At 41.9% G+C, this 20,496-nt stretch overlaps 1 protein-coding gene across 1 annotated transcript in view; it reads right to left on the bottom strand.

The window, feature by feature from the left end:
• The window catches only part of PKP2 (plakophilin 2), a 39,008-nt gene extending 21,958 nt beyond the window's left edge, over positions 1–17,050 (bottom strand). The window contains exons 1-4 of the mRNA XM_050970044.1: positions 16,801–17,050; positions 9,793–9,905; positions 6,606–7,291; positions 1,490–1,628 (exon numbers count right to left, since the gene is read on the bottom strand). Of these exons, the coding sequence (XP_050826001.1) occupies positions 1,490–1,628; positions 6,606–7,291; positions 9,793–9,905; positions 16,801–17,008 (1,146 nt within the window). The 5' untranslated portion in view covers positions 17,009–17,050. The remainder of the gene's footprint in view (positions 1–1,489; positions 1,629–6,605; positions 7,292–9,792; positions 9,906–16,800) is intronic.
• Positions 17,051–20,496: the final 3,446 nt, after the last annotated feature.

The following is a 20,496-nucleotide window of genomic DNA, read 5'->3' as shown; positions in this document are numbered from 1 at the left end:
AATGAAGGACTTATAAGATGTTATGTTACAGTAGCTGGAAACAATAGCTTAAATTCCATAACATGGAAACAAATAGTTTGTTGTGGTGAATCCCATATAAACTGAGATATGACACAAGCAAGCCTGAGCTGACTCAGGAATTAATTTACTGTAGAAAGTACCTTACATTAATGTACCATTGACAGCAGTCTCCTTCAGCATCTCAAAATGCCATATGGTTTTGTGGACAAACTCACCCTTGTGCAAAGCCAACAGCACATGAAAGACTCAGGAACCTGATACAAGCGTCTTAAACAGTCCAGAGTTTAACGACAAAAAGAATTCAATCCAACCAGCAGGTGCTGGCAACACAAAGAAATGCAATGCAACAAAGCCTTTTGTCCTTCCTGGAGTAAACTACACAGCCTGGCAGGCTCTCCTCTGACCCACCTGTACAAAAGGCAGAGTTTCCTTATCCTGCCCTGCTGAGCTGATTCCCCCTGCAGTCACTCAGCAATCACCTAAATGCCAGCAGAGTGGAATGCAGGAATATCTGTGGTGAGGGCAGTGGTGCACAGAGCATGCTGAAGGCACATCCACCTGTTCCATTGCAGTAGATCAGCCCTTTTGACACCAATACTGTAGTTGTTTGGTTTTTGAAAAATATTTCTGCAGACTTTCTGCCAGTGATTTTAAGGCATTTATAGCTCTTGTAAAAGGAGTGCTATTTCAACCTAATTTGCTGAGAATTTACAACAGCTATTGACCGGTCCTTCTAAATTTTCATTAGTAGACAAAAGTCACCAAAATACTGAGAAGTTCACAGAAAAACAGAAAAACCACTAGACCCACAAACTCTCAGATATCAGGGAACAATAGACAAAGAATGCAGGCTGAAGGCTAAAGAGGGGACACAAGACATGCCAATGTGAACAAGTCTGACGGGCAGCAAATAGAAAAGCTCATTGGAGGATATGTGGGACAGACAGGAAAATGTAAGGCAGCTCCAGGCTGACTGCTCCAACCTGAACACTGTTTTTCTGGGAAGCTGCCTGAGAGAGGTCTGTGTAATAACCCACTTTCAAACATTCAGTTCTGAAGCTCTGTGCTTAGTTTGAATTTTCTGTGCTGTTATCTTCTCCCAAAACTGACTCTGACACACCCTAAAGCAAGTAAAAAGGACAGAGAGACATTTGGCTGTCACTGAACTGGGCTGCATGCACATAATGATGGAAGTAAGGCTGGGATTACTGGGCATATTACAAACCAAAGCAGGTTTAATGTCTTTTAAAATAAACAATCACCTTTCACTTTATTGTACAGAACTGTTCAGCAGGAGAGACATATTTGTGTTCACTAGTGATATTTAAAGAAAAGGAAGAGAGAAATACCTAACATCAGTAAGTTACTCAGACTGCCTTCTTTCTTTTCATGTTGGCACACAGTGCCATAAAGTATAGAGTCTGATTTTCTCTGCCTGATTGTAACTGGCAAAAGAATAATTACTTACTTTTCTCCTGGCATCTGCTTTTTGGAAGCACTCATGCTGTATGAAAGTCACTGCAGCAAGGATCCTGGGGGTGGACTGTGTATTTTCACTCTTCAGAATGTTCACTGCACGCTCCAGGGTCATCTCCACTTCTGGGCTCCTTCAAAGTATAGACAGAGAGATCTAGTGAAGACAGACTGCAGAAAAATTATCAGGCTTGTAAAATTGGATTTTTGTGTTTTTCATGTAACTCTAGCTTTTCTTAGAAATATTTTTTCCTTTCCAGTAGCAGAAAATATCATAATGGCTTTAAGAGAAACTGACATTCAGGGAGAAGAGAAAGTCATAAATGGAAGTGTAGTTCTGGAGAAAGCAAGTAATGCTTTAAGTTATAATAACAAAATGGAAGTATCAGTAGATGTTTGTATCAGTGTTTCCATCCAGTGGATGAATGAAGAACGTGAAAGGGAGGATGAAGAAATGGATGAGGATCAAAAGAAGGCCATAACCATGTCAGAGTGACTATTATTGGCTGTGAAGATACTTTGATGTTTTTCTCAATAGTGAGAGGATTTTTTTATATTTGTCCTTATGCCTTTCATCAGTGTCATATTCCCAGACTCCATCTGTGCAGGATTCAGAACCTCCTTTTTTCAAAAAAGGAAGTTGCTCTTGTTTGAAATAGATGGACAAAGCTATTTTTCAGGTGGGAAAAATAAGAATACCACTCATTAAACTGAGTATGTAGAGATTCTGTGGTAGAGAACCAATGTAGAGAATATCAAAAATATGTGCTACCACTTCCCTTCCAACTTTGCTTAAGTGATGATTGTGTTAGACCACCATATAAAAAAATGGAAAGAGAGGTCACCAAACACATATTTTTCCCCCAGTAAATGGAACATAAAACAATTAATGGCACAATCAGGTGCATTAGCTCTGGGACAGGTGGTTATGCTCCCCAGACTTTTTATTTACTTTTGGTTTCAAATATGCTGTACCCAGATAAAAAAAAATGGAGAGAGAAAAGCTGACAAGAATGTGAGCATTCTATTTTTTTTTTCCTAAATGCAGAGCATTTTGTAGTAGCAGCTGTGCCACCAGGCAGAAGGGGATGAGAGGGCAGTCTGTGACTCACAGCAAACAAGCAGTAATTGGCAATAACCCTACTGCAGAGCGACCAGAATCAGAATGGTTTACTTGATAATCATCTCAGTAAAAGAATTTGTAGTTAGCCATTTTAACTCAATTGCCTTTTACATTAAAATTAGCACCTGGGAAGTAGATTAACTAAAGTTGAAACTTTAATTTTTTTTCTTTAAACTAATCAGAAGTATTAAATAATAATTAACAATGCTCAGAAAAGTGGAATATGGAAAATTAGCCAGATGATATTCCTTTGTTTTACTCTGTAGTGGAACTGAAAAACAGGCTTTTCAACCTTGGGTTTTAGTTACATGTCTTAAATCAGCAAAGGTTTTGAGACTGTGTTATAAACCTGCACATGTGACCAACCATGTCTACCTGTTGGACACAGCAATAATTTTGGTGTGTTGTGACCAAATTCAGTCACCTTCTGTGAGCAGCAGACATCTCTGATGTACTAAACTGTGGAATTTCACTGACCAGCAGAGGAATAGAACCATGGGCTTCCCAAGGTCAAGCATGAGCTGATCCCTCAGGGCACACCAGAGAATTTATGCGGGAACTCAACCTCAGGATGCCAAGGGTGTCCCAGAGGAGTCAAAGTCCACCAGGAGCCACTTCCATGCTGAGATGGACACTTGGACAGGCAGACAGTGCATTTCTAGGTGCTGGGGTAGCTCTGCCCTGAGACTGACAGCAGTGTGTGGCATTCACATTCTCTGAACAATCCCTTTGCCCAGGATTTTTCTCCTGGGAAGCTGAGAAACCTCAGAGAAAAGGAAAACAATTCCTATCTCATTTGCTTCTCCTGTGTTTTGCTCATGTGGAATGTGTTTGGAGATTGTTTACCACAGGTGATTGTTCCATTGGATTCTGCTGTGGGTTGTTTTGTCTCGTTGGCCAGTCGGGGCCAGAACTCTGGAAGGAGTCACAAGTTTTCCTCAGTACCTTTGAGCATTTTAGTAAAGTATCTTTTCTGTATTCTTTAGTATGGTATTCTTTAATATAATACAGTATCATAAAATAATAAATTAGCCTGCTGAGAGCATGGAGTCAGATGCATCATTCCTCCCTGCCACGGGGATGCCTGCAAATAGAATACAGCTCCCCAGTCACAGGCACCCCTTCATGCAGCAGGCAGAGGATTTCTCTCCTATTGTGCACTGCCAAACTTGGATTGCTCTCCATTGGATAAAAATAACATTCCCTAACGTTTTATCTGGCAGCAATAAGGGATGCAATACCATCTCTGACCCTCAGTGGTATTCATAAAGCTGCAGCACCATAACTCTTGTCAAAATGGAATCTGATGCAGAGATTCCATTCCCACCCTCAAAGTATTTACAAGCAAACTAAATTAGCTCTGTGGCTGACTGACACATGAAGAGACAACAAACAAATGGTCAGCCAGGCAGAGGTTGTTCAACAGAACAATGATTTGACAGATTCTGGCTTCAGCTTAATTGCCAAAGTATACCTGTTTTGAGACAAATACATTTTGTGGCAGCTTTCAGCACATTTAGGGGTCAGATTCTGCAAGCAGCCATTTCTCAGCTTCAGGCTGAGCCTCTCTCTTTTCTAAGCTCTTAATCATAAGGATGCTCTTAACTGATTCACTTCACCAGAGGATACAGAGATAGCATCTCTGTACTTTGATTTTTTCTACTTAGCTTTCATAGCATGAGCTAATTCTTTTACAGGAAGTTTCAAAATGCATTTGTGATACATTTCAAATGCTGTACACAGCTTTAAACTTACACAACTATTTTACATTCTCTTAATTCACTCGGAAAGACTTAAATCGTGGCATGCATTTAAAAAAAGTACAGGTTTCTGGAAATATTAAATTACTCCAAAACCAAGATTATGTCTTTTTTTCCCTTTACATTACTAAGGGAGCAACAAGTAAGGGAGCAATATATTAGATAAATGCAACCTTCAAATAAGAGAATGAGAAATAACAAGAAAATTGAGAGTGTCTACAAATGCCTTGAACTGAGAGAACTTCTGGCAAATGCTGAACCTAAAAACTGGCCCTTAAGGAATTATGCCATCACAAAGATTTCCAGCAGATGACAAATCTTCCATCTGAGTTAACATGGTCACATGAAAGCCACTTGCACAATGACTCAAGACTGATTTTTACATCTGAAGGCATTAAAATATTTTGGTTGATGCTTGTACAGACAGACAACCAGACTCCACTGTCTGCACCTGCAAAAGAAAAAGCCAAAATTGCTCCTACATGTAATTCAAGATAAAAATTGTTGGTTGTGGCTCAGAAATGCATTCTAGAATGTGCCAAAAGTAAAGCAGATTATTAAATCAATGGGATACATGTTTGTAAATTGTCTTACTGAAAAACAGAGTCCTCCCTACTGACAAAGCCAGGTACCTCTTTACAGTATTACTACTCCAAAATCTTCAGCTATTGTGAGTTCTCAGCTGGTTTTTGGACTTACTAGCTGCAAAGTCTGAGTGCTTATAAGTCAACATAAGTAATGTCAGATCTCCTAAGTCTTGCATCACCCAGAAATGAAAATTTCTATCGAGAGCAGAAGCGAGCATAATACCATAAATATTTGCAAATATAATCATAACACACAGCATGTACTTGACAACAAAAAATACCTGATCTGCACATGGCAGTGATATCAGGTGATGCCTTTTCTCACAAAGCAGGAAAATCAGACAAAGAAGAAAGATAAGTCTCCAGAAAAATGAACTTAACAGCTACACAGTTATGGGAAAAAAGCCATTTCTTAATAACACTGTTGTAAATTACACCATGATTAACTTAAACAGAAATTTTAGGATCCTTATTTGAATTCTGAAACAACAGCAAAAACCAGAATAAACACGCAACCTTCTCCTGTATAACAAGTGGCTTTTTCTGTCCATTGAAATGTAACAGCTCTGGAAACATTCAAAATTATTCTAAAATGAAAAGATATTCACTCCTGAGGGGAAATTTAGAAATAATTTAATTTCTGTTTTGAAAATGGAACAGATTTTAAACATTCTGAAATCTTCTCTGGAAAGGAATTTTTGGTAGGGGAAGTAATTTTGGGAAAAAAACTCAAACAACCCTTTCCAGTGTTTTAAACAATTTTCAGAAAGTCTGGGGGCAGATTTGGGACTTTCTGCCATGGAGTTAACACAGCTTCAAATTAAGATAACTCCCTCAGAACATGTAGATTTCATGGTAGTGGGAAGCTCTGAGGTCTTGGGATTCAGAGCAGTTTGTATTGGTTCTAGGGAGGGATGGTGCTACAGAGCTAAGAAAAATCTCTGCCCATGTTTTACCTGAAGTTTATAAAAACTAAGAGGTGTCCTTGAAACCATGGAGGATTTTTAACTGGAATTTGTCAATCTGCCAAAAGCTGTCCCACTGGTACTTTTCTGACCCGTTCCCATGAGAACCAGTGCTGATATCATACGGGCTCTTGTGAGCACATTTGCCAATACAATTTTGTGTATTGTGACTTAGGTTGTAAGTTACTTAGTGACTGTTTCGTGTCTCCTGATAAAGTTTATAAAAACTAAGAGTTGTCCTTGACACTGTGGAGGATTTTACAGTGGAAATTGTCAATTGCCAAAATGTCCCACTGGTACTTTTCTGACCTATTCCCATGAGAACCAGTGCTGATATCGTGTGGGCTCTTGTGAGCACATTTGCCAATTGTGTATTGTGACTTAGGTTGTAAATTACTCAGTGACTTTCATGTTCCCTGATAAACTCTTGGCAAAAGGGGGTCCCAAACTTCAGCAGGAGGTGTACACCTTGCACTGTACATACACATACATTTTTTCTCCCTTTTCCTCCGTTGCACTGGATGTGGCTTTTTAAAAGACTTTCTGCTTCCTCTGCACTGATATTTCATGCATGGTGCTGGCTGCTGAACCCCAGGCTATCAATTTCCTTCCTAACAAGCACGTTCATGTCAGCTGTGAGAGCCCAGAGCCAAAGCATGTCCTGCACTGTGCTTACCCCAGCTGAGATCCATTGAGGGTCGCTTGCTCGCTCTGCAGGAACCCATTCCTCCCTGCTGCGGCCACAGCAGCTGTCACCGGCATCCTCTTCCCATCCGTTTCTGCAGTGACACTGCCTATGGAAGCTGGCTGGGAAACCTCCCTCCTGCTCTGGGTGTTTCTGAAGGTGGTCTGGTAGAAGCTGGACCTCACCGAGTGCCTGTTCTGAGACAAGCGGGACGCGGCCGGGGACCTGACTTGTCCCACGGCGCTCTCCGAGGCCAGGTAGTTCTCCTTCTCCAGGAGGTTGCTCATGCTGCGGCTGTTGCCAGGCTGGTGGTACAGAGGGACAGCGGGGTAGGAACCATCAAGGAGAGCATCACTGGCAGCCCCGGGGCGGGAGTGTCTCCTGAAGGAGCGTCCCCTGTGCACGGAGTCGCGGAGGCTGTAGCCGACGATCTCGGAGCGGGCGTACCGCGGTGGCACGGTCCCACTGCACCTCAGGCCATCTCCGTGCCTCAGGGAGAGCCCAGCTGAGATCCCTCCATCATAGTAAAAATCCCTGGGCATGTAAGCCAACCTGTCCGGATTTCGCTGGGGTGAAACCTCCAGTCTCTTCAGAGGCTGCCTTTGAGCTCTCTCCTCCATCGTCCTGTAGGCAATCCTTGTCCCCCAGCCGTTGGTGTAAGAGGATGGGGAGGCAACCTGCTCCAAGGGGGCATGGAACAACAGGAGACACAGTAAGGTCACAGCATTTAGGATTAGCAGCAGAGAAACCAAACCAAGAGAAACCAAACCAAGAGAAACCAAGCCAAACAAAGTAAAGGCAAAAATTCTATGGTCTGCTCTCAGAATCACAAAAAATACGGGAGTGTTGCCAAAATTGTGCCATCAAATCAAATGGGATTCTGCCACACTTCTTGGTACCTCCCTCATGAAGGCAGGAAGAAGTACAGTCTAAACATCAGGAGACAAAAGCTAAGCATCCTTTCTTCTGTCATGAACTCAGACCAGTTGCATAAGTCAATCAAGCCAGGTTTGATTGACTGATTATTAATGGAGATTCTTCTGTTGAAGGGAAGAATTATTAATGATTGATTGATTTTTAATGGAGATTCTTCTGTTGAAACTCCTTGGGGATTAACACAAACATCTGCTACTAAAGCTAAATTCAAGGCTGTCTAATAGACAGAAGAAAATTAATCAATCAGATATAAAAAAATTTATACTGAAGTGTTTTGATATTGATAATAACCTTATATTAATATAAAGTTATTTAGCACTTGTGTTCATTTGTGGTAGGATCTGGTAAAAAGATAGTCCCTTCTCTTAAAAATAAAGAAGACTGTATAACATTCCAAGAAAATTAAAATGACCATTTCACCATCTCAATGACTTCCCTAATTCCACAGCTGCAATTTTAGATTATTTTTTCCTCCTATACCTAATGGGGAGAGACTGTATTAGATCATAATCTGGCTTTACAATTTTCTCTTTTCTAAACCAAACAAATCAACCTTTCTTTGTAGAATGTATCTTCAAGATTCTTACTTTTAGGTGGTGTTTGAGGCCTCTTGATTCTTATACTTTTTCCTTGTACTCTGTATTGGACTGCATACTCCATTCAAAACCTTCCAAAACAAAATCAACTTGGGACACTATCTGGCCTTGAAATACAGGAGTTGTGGACCAATTTTTAAAAAAAATCAGTAAGCATAGGGGCATACAACCATAAAAGAAAGCTCCATAGCTCCACATTGTATTAAAGTTTAGAAATATTAAAGGCATTTTTTAAGGTAAACTGAGAAGTTTACACAAGATTTTAATTGAAGAAACAGTGCTCAGCAGATAGATGCCACACTGAATTCCCTTCATTTCACTGTTGAGGAGATCCTGAGGGTGATAGCTGAATCACAAAGGGAGTAAAGGTTATAGAAACTAGCAGGCTCAGGCAAAGATCATTGGATGTATCTGTTTATTCTACAGAAGCTATGCAAGGACATCTTTATCTGTTGTTTGGGGGTAATTAACATTTTTTGTGAAGTACTAGACCTTGTGGCTTTTCCCAGCTTTTACACTTTTTTCTCTTTTCTCCCCACCCCCTGCCTGTCCAATTGTGATTCCTATGTCACCTCCAGCTTTCCTCTTGTTGCTGTCTTCTGGAAGGAACGAATTCAGGTCAAATATTATGGACTGCAGGACAGGTGAGAATAAAGGGTGGGAGGACAGAGAATGAAATGTGTTTAGGTAAATGTTTCTGTCTCTCCCTGTACAGAGCCAGAGCTGCTTCACTGCCTGGTCAAAAGCTGGGCTCTTGCTTTTAATGACAAAACACCATTCTTGAGTAGTCTAAAATTAGGAAATAATTGCCCTCTTCATACATAGTTATTTAGCAAATAAATGTTTCTGTTCTCAAGCCAAAATGCTTTCAGTTTACTAAATTGATTGTGCAGGAGCGTTGCTATTAAGCTGTGTTAATTTCCCAGTCCCTCCTTCAAACAGGTCCAAAACCAATTATGAGCTGTGTCAAAAACCCTGCAGAAAACCAATTATTTATCTCAGCATTCAGGCCCTGACCCCAAGAAAAGCTGGTCAAAATAACAAGAGAATTTATGATTAGATGGTTTAGAAACACTATTGTATTGCAAGGACTGTACTGCTGGAATTGTTATAATGATAAAACAGGTTACAACAGGAGAATTTAAAATGATAAGGAACCACTCTACATTGTGAAAACTAAAGGATTTGTGAAACTAAAGCAATCTGTTTTCCTTTGGTTTTGGATGCCTAATTCTGTTTGCCTGGGCAGCCTGGCCTTTGCCCACCCTGAGGTACAGATGTGCTGACTGTCTGGTGGGAGGGATGAAGGTCTGACTTGTCACAGCCTTTGCCTCAGTGAAGTGTAAATATGTTTTTTCTGTTTCTACCCTGATGCCAATGCTCACAAACCCAACAGCACTGCAGACAGCCCATTTGTATGATTGGCTTGAATTTGGCTACTGGGCTCTGAAGTCATTGGAAGGAAGGGAGAACATGAAGAGATTTCACTGTAAAACCCTCATTTTCTAAAAATCAGGCTTTAAGAAGAAAACAAACAAGCAAACGGACCTCATAACACCACCTAAATGCTGTTATTTGTGGCAACAAAATGAATAAACTGTGTGTGCTACTATTTTTATTTCAACTCATTGTCTTCCTTTCCTCACCTGGTTTGCCTGGTAAAATGAGAAACTGTAGGGAGACCTTGGTGCAGAATCAGTCTCAGTGATGCCCATGTTATAGACACGCTCTGGTACACTGGATGCACGGTGCAGGCTGCCTGGAACCAAAGAGCAGTGTTAGTCAGATCCTACCAAAACATGGCATTCTGATAAAGCATGATACATAATACTGGCCCCAGTCAGCACTGACATTTATGACAGCTGAAAATTAACCAGGGAAATGATGGAGGGATATTTGCATTTTCCCAAGGATACAAGCCATTTCTTTCAGTTCCCTATGTACTTTGCTTAAGAGTTATTTTTAGCTTTTAGGAGTCCAGTGACTCCTGCAGCTACAAAAAATGTTTTAACAAAGTAAGCTGATATTTTAAATATCCCAGATAACAAAGTGATTAAGTGCTGAGAAACAGTATAACTGAACCAAGAACACTTATTTTTCACTGTAACCACTTTGAATGCACATGCAAATATATAAATGCATGGTTTACCCTGGCTGACTACATACAGAGAGATGAAAAAATTTCAGCTGTAGATTGGAGCTGAGAGACACAGATTGATGTCCCTATCTGTTACTGTGCACACTAGAGATGCAGATTTCACCAGGTACAGCTGTAAACAAACAGCACACACTGAGTACAGACTCTGTTTCACAGCTGTCTGCCTCAGCTGCTGCTGTTTCCTCTCCCTCAGGTGCCAATTTAATGACAGTGTATTGGAGCAAATAATGCTTCACTGACCTCAGTGCTCCACCCAAGCAGCACAAAGTGTCTGTGAACAAACTCTACAGCTCATGGTGCTGTAAAGTTGGGGTTTCCAGTGGCACTTCAAATCTGCACCTGAAGGGTTCACTAATCCTACAAATAATATCAAAGATCCACAATTTATCTGGTTATCTACTCTCTTTTTTTTCCATGACCCAGCTCTGAAAATAGAGCAGCACATTGTAGTTATTTCTTCCAGGAAAACCCCCAACAGACCCACAAAACCTTTAGGCTGTTCCTTTTTTTCACTCTTTTCATTTCCAAAGAGTGAGTGCTTCTATTAAGGAAAATTTTAAAAGCAACAGATATTAATGAAATTATTATTTATAAGGTTCTCATGTTACTATGAGAATCTGCACATAGGAATGTAATCAACACAGGTTTAAAGAGGTGAAATAGAAGTTGAAAGCAAGACCTCAAATCAGTCATAAATGGGCCTACTAGGCTGAACAGGTAATACTGGTCAATAAAGAAGTTAACTGGCCATCAATTTTCAAAACAGCAAATATTACCTGAGATACTACAGAGAAGAAATCTAAAGAACCAATCACTGACTTGCCCAAACTGCTGAAGATCAAATTTGTGTACCCCATAACACAGTAAAATACAATATAATGGCAGAATGTGATAATTTGAGGCCTAATGCAAACATAAATTGCAATAATTTTGCTTGTATAATCATACTTTCCAATTCTCTCATTTTGGCAGATTTAAACATGCATGAGGTGATTTGTTAGGACACATTCACAGTAACTTTGTGTCATGAGAGTGGAATGGTGCAGCTTGGTCAAACTCATGATTTGGATTGTAATAATTCCTTCCTGACATGACAAGGTTACCATAGCCCAAGGGTTACCTGAGCACATGAGAAAGAGGCAGGAGTGAATTGTTCTTTATACTGCAAAAAATTCACAGAAATGTGCACCAACATCCCAAACTGCAGATTTATATGGATGGCTCATTTGTGTCATATCATTCCCATGGCAATGTTCTGTTTCAGGTGCCCAGTAAGAGTCCATCTCAGCTAGGTGCTGGCTTTTTAAAGATTCACTTTCTTCATTGCTGCATATTAAAGGACTTTCATATAATAAATCATGAAATATAAATACCCATAAATTTCTGATTCTTTACAGTTTGCATTTTTTTTCCTGTTTACTGTACTTAGTGAGAAAGTATTCTCAGTTTCCTACTTGGGGCATAAAGGCCCTTTCAGCAAGTAATTTTTGTATATTTTAGGTAACTCTAAGCTTGTCTTCATTAAAAATAAAAATACAAAAAAGAGAACAAGTTAAAAATAACAAGGCCACCCATTACCTGGCTGAGGATAAACTACAAATCTAATAGTTCCCTCTTAGAAAAACAAAATAGAGTAAATCAAAAATTGTACCTTGCAATTATCTTTCAAGCAGTCCCCCTATAATTCCATACCCTGTGGAATTATCCATCAGTAAAAGTTTTTTTCTTTCAGAGACAAACACAGTACTTGTCAACCCATGGAATTTCACTTTGCAGTTATGTCTTGCTTGCTCTTATCACACCAGTAAATTATTCTGCTGGCCTTTTACCTGTAGATTTATTAGGCAGACATAAAAGGCCTGGTTGGTACTGTGTGCTGGTTACCTGTGCCAAAAGTCAGTGTGGGAAAGGAGAAAGTGGGAACAAGAGTTATGAGATGAAGGATAGGTGACCTGATCAGAACTTGCCTGGGCCAGCAAGGCTTCCCTCAGCTTATTTTCACTGTACTACAAAAACCTTACACACCCAGTGCAATGTTTTGTGCTTTGATTTTAAAAATACAAGAATTATTATATTTAAAATTTATATTATAGTCTTATTTACTGTGAGGACTAGTACTCTCTGACTGTGGTTCTCAGTGTTTTAAGTCTCACAAAAACTCTCTCCTCAGGAAATAAGCACATGATTCAGTTACTCATCCACAGGGGACAAACACTACTTGAGAGGCCATAGGACACCACACTTGATTTCCAGCAGCCAGTCAGGAAAAAATGGGTTTGCTGCAGGCCCTGCATCATGTCTGTCAACCCATAAGGGTATTTTGGACAACTCAGGCATCTCAGACAGCATCAGACACCCATGTGTGGGCAACGGAGTGGAACTGCTTATCAGCTCCCTCTCTGCTGTCAGTGTGAGCTAAAACAGCAGAGGAACACCTTGGATGTGCTCAGTGGAAGAGGCAAACTGAACCCCTCTGCTCTTCTCCACACCTGAAATAAAAGCTGTGCAGAAGTCACCTGATATTGCAACAGTTACAAGAAAATTCTGAGAGCAGAAAAAATAATTCCGGTATCAGGAGGCAGCAGCTGTACAGATGACTGAGCAGAAATCCCATCTGTCTTCTCAAGGCTCCTTTGTCCCCCTGCAGGTGACAAGCCCAACACCTCCCAAGGCCTTGGGAATTCCTCCCCAGCAATCCCTGCCCATGGCTGCAGACAGACCACCCCAGTGTTTGCTTTGCTTTCAGAAGCAACAATGACAAGAGGCATCTCTAAGATATCTGGTAGATGAAAAAGAGAATTATCTCCACTAAGGGCTGGGTGTATCAAATCCCCCTTAAACCACAGACAGAGGTAACTCACTGATGTGAGTCTTCAGTGCTTTCATGTTTGAATGGATACCATGAAAGCCAAATTCTGGCTTTGAACTTCTCAGTGCAGTCTTCAGTGTAACAGGACCTGAGGGACTGTCACACCCCCAGAGTGTCCCCTGCCCAGTGCTCATTGCCCACTCCTGCTCAGGGCACCTGGGTGGTCACCTCCCCCACGGGGACTGACTCCTCAGTGCTCCTGGACTGGCACCCTCCCATCCCTTTTTGTATTTCAGCACTCAGGATGGACTCAGGTGATGACATTTAATGATGGCATATCAAAACCATCACTGAATCCCTTCATCTCCACATCAAAGAGCCTTCCTTTTGATTGTGCTTCTTCACCACTCTGCCAGCACGTGCCTGGTCCCACAGGAGATTTTCTAACATTTTGTGTTGGTTAGGACATTTACACAAGGGTTCAAATTTAAAAAAAAGATTTCTTCTGGCTCTGAAAGCAGAGGAATGTAACAACATCAATAAAAATTGAAAGTCAACGCAGATATTTTTTCTACTTCCTTATCCCAGAAGATAGAAACAGAAAATTAAAATGGAACAGTTAATATGTCAGCATTCTGAAAAATAGAAGGTAAGGACAGAAAAGTGCCCTGAGTCCCTAACAGCAACTGTAACAAGAAAATACTAGGAATTTTAGAAATTATTAAATGTGAGGAATAAATAAGTCTCTGATTTCCATTGTCTTATATCTGATGCTGGTTTTTTATTTGGAAATCACATAAGATTTAATTCTGATTTATTTTTTTGTTTGGCTGGTTTTTTAATAAACACACTGTGTTTGTAAAACTTGTTAGAAAAAGAATCAGTATGCAGACAGCAGTTCATCAGGGCATTTGGTTTTGTGTGATAAATTACTCAATTCTGCCCTCACTTTTTAGGCAGGATCTGATAAGGATGCCTTAAAGAGCCAATCAAAATCCAAAAGGAACTAGAGCAGAGGCAAGTGGACTCAAAAACAGAATGAAGTTTAAAAGATTCCCAAAATGTGCATGAAACAAAAAACAAAAAACAAAAATGTGCAAGAAAACACCAGTCATTAAAATCTCTGATTCCAAATGCCACTTTTACTTTCATAAGGTGGAACTACCTACTACTACCTACCTATTGTACTTCCATTCCTAAACAGCATCCAGAAATTTGATATGACTGCTTTAGTTGTTCAAAACTTTCAAGTGCAGTGATTTAACTTATAAAGGCTCAGCAGTGGGTAAACTGGACAAGCTGCAGCTGTTGTTGAACTGCTTGAAAAGCTATTAACAATGCTTGACAACATCTTGAAAAGGGCTGAGCACATATGTAACTTCATTCCTTTGGCAGCAGGTGGAATCCTCAAATCTGAAGATTACTGACTTTCTATTATCAGAAAGAAACACACCTTCCAAAAGGGGGAAAAGGGCATGAAACAACATATAGTATGGGGGTAGGAGGAAAAAAAAAAACATATAAAAGTAGTGCTGAAGGCTAAGCAGACACCTCTAATTTGAAACTCTAGGGAGAAATTATGCTGGCTGACAAATTGTGGCTTCAGAGTTTCAGTATAGTCAGAGTAGAGTCAGTAGAAGATGGGTGTGCACTGATGACACTGGGCAAGAACTTTTGCTACCACTGATTTTTCACACCCAGTGGTTATGTGCTTGGCTAATTTTAGGCATGCATGTGAGCACTGTGGCTCGGTATGCACTAAGTGCCTTGCTGAGCAGAGTCTGAAATACTCCTGCAGGCAGCACAGTTGTGTCACAGGGGACTGCTCCTGATCCCTCTAAATACTTGTAATCCTCCCCTGAAACTGGAAGCAATATAAGAACCTTGATGAATGTAGCCAGAAAAGGGATGTAATTCACAGAAAGGGATGCTTTTGCATGTAAAAAAGGGCATATTTTTAAAAATTTCCCTACACACCAGAATTCTAATGTTTCTGAAAGCATGGTCCATTTTTGAGCAAATATATAGAAAGCATATTGGGACACACATGCAAGTTTATGTATATTTTTCAGGAAAGCCAACATGTTAAATGCAAGACTGGCTATGTTTCACATTATATATATTTAAGATCTAGACAGATATACTTGTATTCTACATATGTATAAATTAATGGAATGCATTTCAGTTTTCATTATATTTTTCCTGAGTTTTACAGTGGGACTAAAAATTGTTCAGCAACTTGCCCACAAAAATAAGTTTGAAAGAAGAAAAGTTCACTTTTTCTATGAACAAGACATGTTACAGACATGCCATTTTCCACCCCTTATCCTGCAGTTTAAAAGTTTTGGTGTCTCAGAAATGCAAGGGCATCAAATCCTTGACCTTTAGAAAAACAAAGCAAGCCAAGATAACTATCCCCAGATACATCAGGTCTGTTGATGTACTCCAGAGAAGCCAGGATGACTTGAGAGCAGGGGAACTCTGTTTTCATAGCATTTTATGCATGGTTTAGAGGCATTAGCTCAGGTTCACTACACCGTATCATTTATAAACTACTCCTAAAAAGCTTTTTGCAGGCTCTCTGCTGAGAGAAAAAGAAATTAAGCTACCCTAGAAGTGTTTAGAATCTGTACTTAAATGATAACAGCCAAGCTAAAGACTTGCGTGTTTATCTGCACATTGCACACCCGTTAATGTGATTTGGACAACTGATTTCTACAAGCAGAATATGTCCACTTTTGCCATGAGCTGTTTTTTAAAATAGAAAACAGACAATTAACAAGAAAATATTTGTCTGCCTGACTCTTAAGATAGATGACTGAAGTATGGGTATAAAAACTTTTGTCTCACAGCTTTTAGCAAATGAAGAGTGACAACTTCTTTAAGGACAACGGAGCAACAGGGCATGTAGCCTGCAAGTCAGTCATATCTTCCCATTTAAAAACAAAATTAAAGTTCCATGGTATATAAAGTTTTCATGAATAGTTAAGACTTAACCCCTTGAGTATCTTGCCTTTAACCCTCAGCGCCTGGCAGTCACCCTGTGGTGCCTTGGTGCTGTGGCCGGGCTCTGCTTGGGGCACAAGGTGTGGCTGCAGATTTCCTGGCGGGTTTGGCCTTCTGGCTACAAGATCTGGGAAGCGAGGGATGATTGACGTCAGTTTGCAGCACGCATGTCAAAGAGCTGGGTAAATAATGTCTGATAGCATTATCGTTCTGTGCTTCCCATTCATGCCTTTCCTAGAGTTACTTTTCCAAACTTTCTTTTTTTTTTTTTTTTTTTTTTTAATTTCACGGTTAAACAAGGCAAAACTTTTTCTACGATTCTTCCCAGTTTACTTCGCAAACAGGAGCAGTGGGTAAAGCCAAAGGCATTAAAATAAGCATATGAAGCGGCTGTTGGATTAGGAGAATTTCAGCTCGGTTCCCCCTCGGACAGCGGAGAGCCTGGAGCGGCCCCGGCACACACCGAGTACGGCGGAGGTTGGGAGGGAGAAACTCCTGACCCGCGGCGGTGGGAAAAGAATAAAAGCAGAGCGGACAGAGCCACGATTTTGATTTCCTGCCCGAGCAGTCCGCACGCCCCAGGGCCGGGGAGCCACGGGGTCGGCTGGGGTCCCATCCCGGAGCCGGGCCCCGGGTCCCTCCCCGTCCCCGGAGAGCATCGCGGGGCGGGCGGGCACTCACCATTGTAGAGCGAGCCCCGGCTCTTCCTGGCCAGCGTCTGCTGGACCTGCCGGTGGATCCGCAGCGCCTTCTCCTCCCCGGCGCGATCTCCCGACAGCTTCAGCCGGTCCTCGGAGGGCAGCGCCAGGCTGGAGCTGTCCAGCTCGCCCAGGATCTGCTGGCCCAGCACGGTGCGGATGTAGCCCTGCTCGGGCCCGCGGCCGGCCATGGGCACGGCCGGGCTCGGCTCGGCTCGGCTCCGCGGACCTGTTGCGCCTCCGCCGCTTCCCCAGCGCCGGGGCCGAGCCGCGCCCGGAGCGCCCCGCCCGCCGCACAGGTGCCAGGCACGGCCCCCGCCCCGCCCCGCCGGGACCGGTCCTTCCTTCCCCTGCTCGGCCCCTCGCCGCTATTCCGCTCCCCTGCCCTGCCCGCCGGGGAAAAGGGTCCGGCGGGGCTGCCCGGCACAGCCCAGCCCAGCCCGGCACGGCACAGCCCGGCACAGCCCAGCCCGGCACAGCCCAGCCCGGCACAGCTCAGCCCAGCCTAGCCCGGCACAGCCCAGCCCTCGCCAGCGAGGAGCGGCCGCCGCCTCCGGGAAGTGCCGCCTGTCCCCGTTCTCCCGCCGGGGCAGTCCCGGAGCGACCGGGGCCTCGCTCCTGGGGCCGAGATCGTGCGTTTGTGTTTGTGTTTGCGTGTGTGTTTGTATAAATGTGTGTGTTTGTATAAATGTGTGTGTTTGTGTGAGTTTCTGTTTTTGTGCCTGTTTGTGTCGCACCCGCCGGGACACCGGGTTCCCGTGGCACACGCACCCCTCCGTGAACAAACACACGGACCTATTTTAAACATATAAATATGGGCTGTCCTCGCGTGCAGTCCCTCACAGATGCTTTGCATCATGGTATATATAAGGTAATTCTATGTTCTTGCGCCTTTACACATTTCGTACCTAAGTTTCAGCCTGAAAATAACAGATGCTGTAAGAGCGGTGGTCCGTGCTGTGAAAACCAAACTTTCAGGCGGGAGTGGTTATAGGGCTGCTGGTTTGGGAGGTTTTCCTGCTGTCCGGGTTTTTTTCCAGGCTGCCCTAAGGGTTTGAAGAGAGGTGAGTTACAGCCGCCTTCTCTCCGTTTGGTTGTAAAGAGCTGATGAGGGAATTGCTCAATTAAAGCTCGGAAAAACCGCGGCTGGCTCTGCCCCTGCTGTCGTGAGCGGGTTTTGCCCCCGTGAAGTACCGCTGGGGGAAGGCTGAAATTCTCACACCATCTCAGGACACAGCTTGGATTTAGTGTTCAAACACTTTACTCATAATGGGTTCAAAGGAGGTGGAACAAAGGAACATCCAGTGTTTTGGGGAAGGGAAAATGCAGGCTTTAGAAAAAGAACTAGGCGATTCAGGGTTGCACAATTTAAAAAACCCCCAAATTCCACCAATCTAGATGTAGATATTTCAACAGAAAACCCGCTGATTCTTAAAAGCAAATGATAGCTAATGTGGCTTTCAACTTCATGTATTGCTATTTCAGTGACATGCTGGGACTCAAAATGAGCTGTTAAAGCTTGTTTTTTACCAAATTTCAGACAACAGTGGGGGTACACACAGCTGGGGAGGAGCTGGGGTGATCTTTGACTTAGGGTACACTGCAACATAAGAAACTGGGCACCTTCTCACAAAAATCTGGATGGGGAAGAAGATCTGGCTCTGCACTTCCAAGTCCAGAATCCTTTTACCCCTGATTTTTACTCTTTCTTTCTCTTCTGTTTTTTCATTAAAAGGGGGAGGTAGCTCTGGCCCTTCTCTGAATCAAAGTCACTCCCCTTTGTTCTAATGTGGCACCCACAGAAGAGCTCATAGTGATACATGAGAATAGTTTCACTGGTTGAGGCAAAATAAATGAGTGACACACTCCTTTCCTTATAAACAAGGAAAAAAAATATATTAGAGCAGAAAGATTGGAGATGGTGGAGGGGGGAACCAGCTGGGAAAGAGGAGCAGGAATTTGTGGAGAGGAGGAAATTGGAGGTATGTGGCAGATAACAGTGGCTGCTCAGGCATACAGCTCTTTTTGTTGTGCAGTAGGAGAGGACTAACTTGCACCCTGAGCTGTTAATAAAGCTGTGTTCATGTCATCAGTCAATCATACACTCCTGATGAATACGGGCAAAATTGGGATGGACAGGAAATAATTGCAACAGAAAAGTGCAAGGACAGAAAAAAGAAAGAATGGCCAGGATAGGGTAGGAAGAACAATGGGGAAGACACATCACAGCTAGAAAGGAATGTAAGCTATGTCAGAAGCTATGTTAGACCCTTTTGCTGACATGCAGACACTCACAAAAGCATTTCCAGTAAACAATAGATACTTCATTCTCAGGCAGTATGAGTGAGGAGATTAGAAATAGTCTAAAAAATGTGAAACATTTCCTCCCCTCCTCCTTTTCCCTGCCCTCTTCTCCATTCCTGAACTCCAGCACAAACATGAATTCTAGATAGTTTTTACAGTCAAAATCAATTTAGTTTAACACAAACTAATGCACTTGAAATGGATTTAATATTTAGAAAATACTCTTGCAGAGGGTGTCCTCAGATGCCACTGACACCACAGAGAGATTTACAAGCTCTTGGCACAGTGGCATCACCTATGTTGAATTGTTATTAACTTTATTTAGCAAGCATGTACATTTATTTGTGCTTGTGAGATCCGTGGCAAAAGAAATAGCAGTTTGCTTTGGGCTTTAAAATACTTAATTAGGTTTCTGAGATAGATTTCTCTCCTTGTAACTAGGAGGGCTGATTGGAAAGTTGGGGGCAGGGGGAGAGATGAGAAAGAAAGAATTTTGCCAGCACAGCAATTCAGAGAATGCTTAGCCAAGATCAGAAATAGAAATGAATTGAGGTTTTTTTTCTTAGCTGAAGAAAATAAACAAATATCATGTAACTGATTGCCCCATCAATTCCTTGAAGTTGATTTATTTTGGATTAATATCCCATCTCAACTGAATTAAAAATAAAAGCCCCAAGTCTTTTGAGAGTGAAATACTTTAGCAGTGGCATTTGTAGGTGGAAACAGCATAGCTGGGATTATCCCTAAAAGATTGCAACTTGTGATGCAAGTTTGCTCATTAGATTTTTGAAAAAGAGAATTAATTACAATGCAAGTGCTGATTGAGGTGAAACACCATATAAAAACATTTGCTTTCAGCCCAGTGTCTGATGCACTCAAACAGATCAGGAAACCTTTTTTTTTTTTTTTATAAGACATATTTCTTATTCTTACCAGATGTGCTTGGCCTAAACCACAAAACCTTTCTCCATCAGAAGTTTCCCTATAGATATAGATATAGATATCTATATCCCTTGTGATATAGATATCACAAGTGATTTCTATATGAAAGTTGTGGTGATTCTTTCTGTCACTCTTTTTTTCCTTCCCAGTCCCTCTCTCTCTGTTAGGACTCATGGAACCAGCCAGGTTTGTGCCCTGGAAACAGATGATTTTCAGCTGCAGGAAAAACGGGTGTAAGTAAGAACACTGATGTGTTCATTTAAATGTGAAACAGCATCTTCAATACACCCAGAAATATGTGTGAATCTCCAGGGCCACATAGAAAGTGGATTGCCATTCGCCCAAGGTTTGGTTTTCCCCCGTTTTTATTTGGATCCTGTAGCTGAAGGTGTTGTATCAAAGTGTTAAAAACGAGAGCAGGCTCCCGGCACTA

This window comes from Serinus canaria, chromosome 1A (genome assembly GCF_022539315.1).
Source record: "Serinus canaria isolate serCan28SL12 chromosome 1A, serCan2020, whole genome shotgun sequence".
NCBI classification, from domain to species: Eukaryota; Metazoa; Chordata; class Aves; order Passeriformes; family Fringillidae; genus Serinus; species Serinus canaria.
The sequence above is the reverse complement of the archived record's forward strand: the minus strand, read 5'-3'. Positions and strand labels throughout refer to the sequence as shown.